We start from the raw sequence: 9,842 nt of genomic DNA on the forward strand, positions 1-9,842 counted from the left end.
CTTAAATTCTGGCAGGGAATGTATGTCCCTGTTTGCTGCTTTAAATTAAAGTGCATTTTTATAGCTTTGCAGCCTTCAGCTGTAGAGCAGAAAATCAGAATTTTGGTTGGGAATATAGTTACAGTAATCTTAATGTATCTGAAAAATGGAGGGACGCTGGTTTTAAGTGACGTGTTTTATGCTGAGGACTTACCTCTGTGTTACATGCTAACATGCATTTGAAATCCTGCCGGCTATAAAAGCCCTTGGGAGCAGGACAGAAAACAACAGGTAAAAGAAGTATTCATTTTCTGAAGTTGTTTTCTTCAGAATTTCCTTCTGCAGAAAGCAACTCTACTTTTTTTTAAAAATGTAAAATATATTATTAGGCCTTGATCAGCATATATGATTTAGCTAATATAGCTGGGGATACTGTACCTTCACATAACATGTGACTTTAAAAACATAGGGAGAATTGACTGTTACTGCAAACAAAAAGCTATTACGTTGGATAAAAGCCATTCCTTCAAAGAGGAATGTTAAATATGCCCATGCCTTAGAACTGAATAAGAATCTGAAAAGGAAGTTAGAGCAAGTTAGATTTACAATTGTATATGTAGGTGGCCAGATCAAGAATAATCTAAATCAGAATATGTCCACTGATTTCGGGGCAGGGAGAGCACCAGCAGATTGCAGTTGGGCTCTTACACAACACTAATACTTGTTATACTTCCAGCAGTATTCACACAGGATGCCACATGGGACTGCAGGAAACTTGGTTTGACAGCATAGGCACCTATGCTATGGAAAACTGAAGAATGACAGCAATAAAAAAAAATCCATACAGAGTTAGAGGCAGGTAGAAAAAGATTCTTGAGCTCCAGTACTCTTGTACATAGACATGGATTCCTTCCGGATAATACAGAAATGCTTCAGGGATCCCACACGGATGTCTTGTTTTAAGATGGTTTTCAAGGCTGGATTCTTTTACGGTAGAGGTAGGCGTTGCTCACTTGGTTCATGATAACCAAACTAGTGAGAATAGGGCACAGTACAATCAGATACCAGGAGATTCCAGTCACAGTTGTAGTAAACCACAAGGAACACATGCCTAGCATCAAACTGGCACAACCAAGTAGATACCCAATCAGCCCTGAGGTGGCATGGTATAGCTTCAGTTTGCTCAGTGTCCAGTTCTTCATCAGCTTGGGATAGAGCAGGGCAAGGCCCCCCGTGCACTGCATGCTAGCATATACCACTGTCAGCAAGCCAGTCTGGCCGTGCCACGTGACAAAGTGCTCTTTCCCATTGAGGTACTTGTTATAGCTGATAATGGCCAAACCCAGCAACGCACAGATGAGAGCAAGCAGCTGTAAAGCCCAGTGGAAGCGGACCTTGGCCTTGCGGGAGAAGGACCGGAGGAAGGAGCTCTCTGGAGAGAAGGTCAGCAGGGCCTCTGTCATCAGAAAGGAAAACTGGGGGAAGGGAAGATAGAGAAAGACATAGCACAAGGATTTCCCAAGTTAAGGTTAGCTGCAAAAATATTTAGCAATACAGTATTTAATGTGAAAATTTGGTAAACTATCAGACATTAAGTGAGATACTAATTTGTCAACAAGAGCCAGTTTGGTGTAGTGGTTAAGGCACTAAGCTAGAAACAGGGAGACCCTGAGTTCTAGTCCCACCTTAGGCCCAAAGCCAGCTGGGTGACCTTGGGCCAGTCACTTTCTCTCAGTCCTAGGAAGGAGGCAATGGCAAACCACTTCTGAAAAACCTTGCCAAGAAAACAGGGACTTGTTCAGGCAGTCTCCGAGAATCAGACAAGATTGAACAGATTAAAAAAAAATTGCCCACGGGGGGGTCCTTCTCAAGAAGATACATAATTTTTAAATGAAATTCTGCAAAAGAGAAAATACAGATTTAGAGAGAAATCGGAGATAATTAACTCTTTCTTGAAACAGGAAAGCAGAAGTGCTGTGTTATTTTTCCCAACTTCCATAGGAAAGAGTCAGCTCCTGCCCTCTATTATGTATAACAAAGCACTCTGTCTTTCTGCCTGAAGAGCCAGCAAATTGAACAACTTGTCATAAAAGTTAAGGTCATAGTTACTTGGGAAATGATGTCAAATAATATATTTGTCTGGCTTACCGCAAGAGACATTAAGAAAGGATGCCAGGAGAACACACCTGGAAAGGAATAAGAGCAAAATCAATCTCTGCTGGCTAATCAGTGGCTGACAAGGTAATGTATGCTCCTTACATTCAATACATTCATTTAAGTCTTAATGCCCTAGTGTGACATAATCAGACCCAAGGCTTATATTATGGCTGTACCTCTCAGGAGCCCCATGCAATATACTGGTACTGCATTTGGAGCCCCTAGAGCCACCAAAGCTAATGCCACCAAAATCTGGTAGCTAATTAGGGATAATTTTCATCCAGTTTTGGATGCTTTTAAGGGTAGAAACAGAAGCACAAGGCTTTCGTTCACATTCTTAAACTCTCCCAAATTAAGCAAAACGGGGTCAACAAACATTTATTGCCCCTGCATCCTTGTATTACTAGAAAGGTTTGTGCAGCTAAGAAGCTAAGCTGTGTCCCCAAGGCAGAAGAACTGGCATGCCCACAGATTGTGACATATAGCATCAATAAGTTGACTCTGAGAAAACTACAAGCAGAACAATGCTAAATATGCCAGTACTGGAAGCCTGCTAGTTTTGGGGGAAATAAGTGTTTTCTGAGGTTCTTTCAAATTTGAATCTAATAATTCTGCAATTCTTCCTTACATGAGATTGAGGAAGAAATAAAACATTTTTGAAAAGTGACAACCTAGTGAAACTGAAAACCAATTGTTTAAATTCCAGAAGAGTAGCAGGATTGGCTTGGGGAATTAAAACAAAAAACAAAAACCAGATGTATTACAGTGTAAACTTTTGAAGTCCTAATTCATGAACCCTTATACTACATAATATTCATAGTAAGGTGACACAGTATACATTCTCAGAATTGGATGTGATACTGGTAATATAAACATTATTATATTGATTCATACTTTTGTTTCCTGTGAGCCTTCAAAAAGATGCATATTGTCAATGTCCTTTGGTCACCACTGAAAATGGATCTTAACCCATGTTAAGTTTTTGTTTGCATCTAAGACTCTTATTTCACTGTTGCATTACTTTCACTGAGAGAAACGGGTTACCTTTTCCTCACAGAGGATCAAGAACTATAACTGGATTGGAAGAGACACTGCAGTGAAAGGATGAGCTTACTGGGATGTAGCTCACAGTCTGCAGTCCATAAAACAAAAACAAATGGTAAACTATTTTTAATGCTAAAGATACTGACAAACTCAGCCCAGGCAATATACTAAAGATGCAGTCTAGTCATAGTCACAGATAATTATTATATATTAAACATCCTTATGGCTAGAAACCAGGAGACCGTGAATTCTAGTCCTAGGCATGGAGCTAGCTGGGTGACCATTTTACCAGTCACTCTCTCTCAGCCCTGGGAAGAAGGCAAAGCCACTTCTAAAAATCTTGCCAACCAAACTACACAGACCTGTCCAGGCAGTCACCAGGAGTCAACAATGACTCAAAGGCACACACACAAATGTTCTTATGTAGAGAGCCAGTTTGGTCTAGTGGTTAAGGCACCAGGCTAGAAACCAGGAGACGGTGAGTTCTAGTCCCGCCTTAGGCATGAAAGCTGGCTGGGTGACTTTGGGCCAGTCTCTGTCTCTCAGCCCAACTCACCTCACAAGGTTGTGGTTGCTGGAAAATAGGAGGAGGAAGGAGTATTAGGTATGTTTCCCACCCTATTTATAAAAGTAAAGGAGCGATAAAAAATCTAAAAAAATATTTTTCTCTGAGAACTCAATGGAGCATATATGGGGTTTTTCCCAATACTGTCTCCACAGCAGTGACCCTGTAAGGTAGGCGGGGTTGAAGGAGTGATTGGCCCAGATTTATCAAGAGAGCTTCATAACTGAGTGGGACTTGAACCTTGAGCCTAACTAGTCCAAGCACAAAACCTTAACCTCTCCACTCCACTAACTGTTTTACTTAATTACACATACACAGTAGGTTGAGGTTGGAAGATCCAGAGTGCAGTGTTGGTCAAAATGGGTGACTGGAATTGGCAAGATCCAAGTCCGAGTCCCAACTCAACCACAGAGACTATTGGGTGACTTTGAACCTGCCCTCTCCCTCCCTCCCACCCCCACCCCCCATGCTCAGCCTTGACCTGTTAGCTAAGGTCAGGATATAGCAGGCAGTGGCAGTCCTGCCTCGGCTTGGCCTGGCTTAGAAGGTAAACTACTATACGGATGGGAGACTACCAGGGGGTAGGCTGGACTGGGGACTCAGAAAACATCCTAGGAGAAGATAATGGTAAATTGTATGTCAATAAAGTCACCAGGATTAGATCTCAACTCATAGGAGACTTAGCTTTTTCTTTTAATATGTAACAATAATACGACATACATTTCACTATAGAACAAGTCTCTGTTGTTAGACTGAGACTTTCTATGCAACTCTAACCTCAACCTTTTTTTTTTATTAAGAACAGGAATGTTAAACAGAGCTTAAGAGCTTGGCCCTATAGACAACTAAGGCCAAACCCACTAAATCAGCCTTGGATAAGGCTAAGGATAATCTCAATGGCTACAAGCGGCTAAGGTAATTTAGCCACATGCAGGACAAAATTTGAGATAAGTGTACTGTACAGTATATCTTGGGCATCCCTGTCCCTGTTTCAAGCTGCTACTGGGGAAACATCCCTGCACGGTCCTCCCATTGCCCCTTCCTTACTTGATCCAGGTCTGGTGAGCACTGCCATGACAACAGTGAATCCAAGAGAGACAAGGTGCGCGGCTGCACCAAAGACAGTTCTGAGGGAGAGGTAAATCTGAGACTCTGTTTCAACTGTCAGAGCCATGTCTTCTCCAGGATGAATGATAAGATGCTGGCCTTCCACTGTCCGCTGATTATCGGTCTTCTGCTGTTGGGCGCGACACCTTTCAAATGCCCCAGAACTTCAAAGCGAGGGAAAGCTCAAGCACTACTGTCCTTGAACAAAAAAATCCTGGGCCAGGCTTCTCATGCTTCTGTCAATTATTCTGTAGAGAGGGATGGGGGCAGATAATAGTAAGAAAAGGAGAAGCGAAATGAAAGCATCCATGAAACAGCAGAAAACCCAAGAATAGGTTTTACTCCTCAAGTGTAACCAAAAAACCTAGGCTGTCAAAGCAGAGTCTCCATCTCCAACAAAGATTTCCCATCAAGGCTTGGGATTCTGCCAGAAAGGAAACTGACTTTTAGACACAGAGTTCTTTTGCTTCCCTTTCATCAGTACAACTGCAACTCTGGTACCTTTAATGTAATGTCATACCATAAAGTGTTACCGTTCCAATTACTTACTGTAATGTCATTCCCTCTCCCCACTTTTCCTTATATTATGTCCATTAAGCATACCTAACTTTACATGATGGGGTGGAGTTTTTTGCTGTTGGGGCAAGGTTTCCTGAACTTTTGATATACGGTGGGCTTCAGATTAAAAGAGGGGTCTCTTCCCTATAGGAATCAAACTGACTAAATGCAGAGCACTCAGATCTAAACCTGAATGGCTGAAGGAGGCCTAAATACACTGCTAATGCTGATCGAGCTCCACGGTCAAGACCACTGTTTCTCAGCCTTGCCAACTTTAAGATGTGTGGACTTCGGCTCCCAGAATTCCCCAGCCAGCATGGTTGGCTGCAGAATTTTGGGAATTGAAGTCATCTTACAATTGACAAGTTTGAGAAACACTGACCCAGGCTAGGCAGGGAAGTCAAAAGACATCCTTGAGGAAGGCATGGATGTGTGCATGAAATCATTAGGAGCATACTGGCTGGAGAATTCTGGGAATTGAAGTCCACACATCTTAAAGGCTGAGAAACACTGGTCTAGATTCAGGGGGAAATGGTATCAGTATTGCAATATGCAACAACAACAAAGCTGCTGCAATCATTTTCTTCTGCTGTCTACTTCAGCTGACATTCAGAAGTATGGGAAACTTCCCTGACAGAGATTGATACCAAACCACAAACTAGTGCAGACAAGCAGAAGAAGGGAAACACATAGCCATGTTTGATACACAGGCATAGGTAAGGCCCAACATGCTTCCTTGTGATTAGTTTAACCATGGTTTAATTTAACCCAATGTCAACACATCATGGTAAGCTACAATATAGATGGCTACTCTGGTTCGTTGGGGGCGTCATGTGAACACAACAATTAATAACTTCTGTTTCATGTGTGGAGACCAAGGTATCCACCTCTTCAAGCTGAACTCACAGCAGTCATGCAGGCACTGCAGATCTTCATTTTTAGAGTTATCAGTGCCTTTTAAAAAGGAATGTTGCGCAGCACCCTTTTCTATGACCGGTAAGTCAGAGAAAGTCATCCTGTACTTCCAGCACAATAACTTACATTTCACCACTAGCACACTACCAAAGCCTTCCCTATAGAAGCATAATACATTTTAAAACATTACTGTTTTGTTTTGTTCTCACTTTAGAACACTAGGAAATTATGATTTCTGGAAGAAGAGCCTGCAGAATTACATTCAAGCTGTACTTTACTACAAGTGTCCATGGAAATGCATCTCAGTCATATGCTATGAATATGTTTGAAGATGTGTCAGATTAAAGCACACAGCAAGGCTCATATTCACATCTATCATGCTGCCCACCTGCAGGCCTCTGAGCAGCACAGAAGTAGATGGCAAATATTTGAAACTCCGAAAAACAAAATTTTGAGACAATGCTCTTGAACAATTGTTCAGTCACAAGCACCAATGGGAAACGCCAATGATTTTTTATTTTACTTTTATGCACTATACAGGCTGCAAGCTGTATGGCCAATCTGTTCACCCGCTTTTTATTGGTCATTATTGTATCAATATAAACAAGATGTACAATTCTTTCCTCGTTTCATATTTGCTGTTGTTGAGTGATGGTAATTTGCCCAAGGCTACCAAGTGAGCATCATCATGAGGTGAACATCTCTTCTGACACTGCAAAATCCATCCATGAAATATTCTCTCCTGAAGGAATTGGCAGGCACCTTAAACATATGATCATACATGCATGTGTTTCTTACACATTCCCATGGCGGAAACTGTAGAGATACAATCTTAGTTGAATAAAGCCATGGGATTAAAAAAGGAATGAGACTAGAACCAAGGAATGTTTGGCTGACCTAAGGGTCTGATCCATCAAAGCAGGTTAACCCTACACAATAGGCTTTCATATCACATGGTATGCCTAAACAAATAAAACTTATCGTTTAATGTGATCGCCTATTGGCCGGGTTCCATAAGATGCTGGACCACAAATAACACAACTTCCTTTTAGCCTAGGCTGTTCTCTGTAATACAGTATTAAGGGAAAGGGACAGACGTCATGGCCCTCCTCTCCTTTATTTCAGTAGCAAGGCAGTTTCTCCCTCTGAGCGTTTTGAAAGAGAAGAAAGACTAGGGCAGCGGGCGCTTCGACTTGGCACCGTGTATCTTACGGGCACAATTGAAAGTGGAGGTGGCCGCGAAATACAAGGAAGGAAACAGGAGGAGGAGCCAAGCTATCTAAAGAGAGAGACACCTTAGGGCTCCGTCCAAAGCGATGATGCACAGTTTCGAGAATCATTACGGGGAGAGGTAGAGAATGTGGAGTTCTTCCACGGAACCTGATTTGACAGCACCAGGAGACACATTCTCCTCGGATAAAACCGCCGTCCCCATCCCAGCTTTGCCCACCCCATATCTTCGATTCCAACTGGCATAGGCGATGAGATTTGTAGTACAACTTATGTGGAAGGTCCTCAACTGGGGAAGATGCCTCCACTAATCGAGGAATATATCTAGGTTTCTTTTTGCCAGGATCATAAGCGTGAGTTCCCGGGCTGCCTGCTTCACAAAAGCATTCCAAGCCCTGGAATCCCCAAGCAGATCCCCACCCACTCCGGCAGCTCTGTTCTAATCCGCCCACCACCCAGAAGCTCACGAGGCTTTTAGAAAAGCATCCCTCTTCCGGCTCCATCCAACCGCGTTGAAGGAGATACCCGGGAACTCACCTCCGCGGAGAACTGCAGCATTGCAAAGGAGCACCAACTCCGTTGGAAGCCAAGGAAGTATCTGACGCCTTTTGATTGGGCAAGTCCATTCAGTTCGTCGTGTGTTCCTCCTACCCTGGCGGCCAGTCCCTGCGTCTGAGAGGCTGAGCCGCGCTGCCCATCACCCGGGAAACCCTCTCGAACCCAACCAACTTTGTGACACGTGACAAGCAGGGCAGGTTCGTACCTTCCAGTCTTGTCTTAGCGTCAGTACAGTATTGTTACCGGCGGGGAGAGGGGGTGCGTGGATGGGTGAGCACGTTTGTGCGCGGAAAGCTGCAGGAAGGTTTTCTCCGGGCCCACCAAGACGCACGCGCCCTGAGATTGCTGTTTTTCCCAAGCTCTTTCGCTCGCCCTGTTGGAGTTGGGTTTGCACATGCGTACTTCGGCCGTGCTCTTGTAGGAGGTAGGTGTAGAGCCTGGGCGCTGGGCTGTGGCCCGCTGAGAGGAGGAGACCGTGTGAAGGCTTCCCGATGCTTCCCGCCACTGGCGCAATATCTGGCGAGGATTCCAGGAGCCGATTCTAGATAGCTTTCTCTCAGTTCAGGGGACTGGGCATCAATCAGGCCTTCCCTGAGCAATAATAGCCTGTGACTTCGTAGGCAGTTTGATTATTGATTACAGGCAAGAATACTCTTAGATCTGTAGAGGTTAAGATTTCTTCCACCAGGCCTTCTCAGTCAGCTCTTAAAAAGAAAAATGCTCTCTGCAAAGAATAGTTGGAATTGCTTAGATTTTTTTAAAAAACTGTTCTTGCTTGTAATTAATGAATTAAAGTAGTGTTTTTCAAACTTGGCAACTTTAAGATATGTGGATTTCAACTCCCAGAATTTCTGTGCTAGGACTGTGCTAGGTAGATTCATCTTGAAGTACTGCAGTTTGCAGAATTGTGCACACATAAATGGCAAGGTTAAATGGGAAGGTTGACTGAGAACTTCTAGTGAAAGATAGGGGACCTGATTGTTTCCAGCCAACTTAGAAGATTGAAAAGTACAAAGCCTGATGGATAGAGTGGGCAGACAGGTACCTGTTGCTTTCGTGGGTGCTGTGTGTAGTATTCCTCTGCTGTTGATGGGAACCAAAGAGTGAGAATGCTGGGGGCTGCCTTCTGTGTTGTTCAAAACAGTTTCTGAGCACTGAATGAGTTGCATTTTACAAAATGCTGCCCTGATTGCTCCCTCTGGCTCTTTCTGCCAGTGGGTGACTCTTAGATCTTGACAGTTTGATCTGTGATTTGTTTAGTCTTGTATGAACAAGAATAATACAGCTGTGTTTTTTGTCCTGCAAAGAACAAATCATCCCTGGTTCATACAAGATTGTACATAAATCACAGACAAATCACATCCTGGTTTGTTAGCTGCACACACTGGCAAGTGGAGTCAGTCGGTGTGATCACAGCAGCATGGATAATTGTGCTACTCTTCCACTAATAAGCTAAAATTATGAAGAATGTAAGCTTAATACTTAGGTTAAACATTCAACTTCAGTGCAGGAGGTAATATTACCAGAAATAAATGCTAATGCCTATTCAGCTGCTGCTGTTGAATACCAGGTCAGTCTGTACACATAGTCCTCATTTAACAACAGTAATTGGGACTGGAATGTCCATCACTAAGCAATGTGGTCATAAAGCACAATGTCACGTGACCACATCACTTAGCAATGGCAATGCTGGCACTCCCTGTTGCTGTTGTTAAGCGAGGATTACTGT

The 9,842-nt window shown here is 43.3% G+C and overlaps 1 protein-coding gene across 1 annotated transcript; it reads right to left on the bottom strand.

Annotated features, from left to right (window-relative positions):
• Positions 1-279: 279 nt before the first annotated feature.
• LOC134489335 (transmembrane reductase CYB561D2) lies at positions 280-8,159 on the bottom strand. The gene is made up of 4 exons (XM_063291955.1): positions 8,093-8,159; positions 4,793-5,100; positions 2,128-2,165; positions 280-1,454 (listed from the first exon to the last, which is right to left on the bottom strand). Exons 2-4 carry the CDS (start codon positions 4,917-4,919, stop codon positions 951-953), a joined length of 669 nt encoding a protein of 222 aa, XP_063148025.1. The 5' UTR covers positions 4,920-5,100; positions 8,093-8,159; the 3' UTR covers positions 280-950.
• Positions 8,160-9,842: the final 1,683 nt, after the last annotated feature.

The sequence above is a fragment of the Candoia aspera genome, chromosome 2, assembly GCF_035149785.1.
Source record: "Candoia aspera isolate rCanAsp1 chromosome 2, rCanAsp1.hap2, whole genome shotgun sequence".
NCBI lineage: Eukaryota > Metazoa > Chordata > Lepidosauria > Squamata > Boidae > Candoia > Candoia aspera.

Excerpts from the sequence above, each read along its gene's own strand:
- LOC134489335 (XM_063291955.1), bottom strand. The coding sequence starts at position 4,919 with ATGGCTCTGACAGTTGAAACAGAGTCTCAGATTTACCTCTCCCTCAGA. Across the intron at positions 2,166-4,792 it reads GCTCACCAGACCTGGATCAA|GTGTGTTCTCCTGGCATCCT; the intron begins GTAAGGAAGGGG and ends ATTCCTTTCCAG. Across the intron at positions 1,455-2,127 it reads CTTTCTTAATGTCTCTTGCG|TTTTCCTTTCTGATGACAGA; the intron begins GTAAGCCAGACA and ends CCCTTCCCCCAG.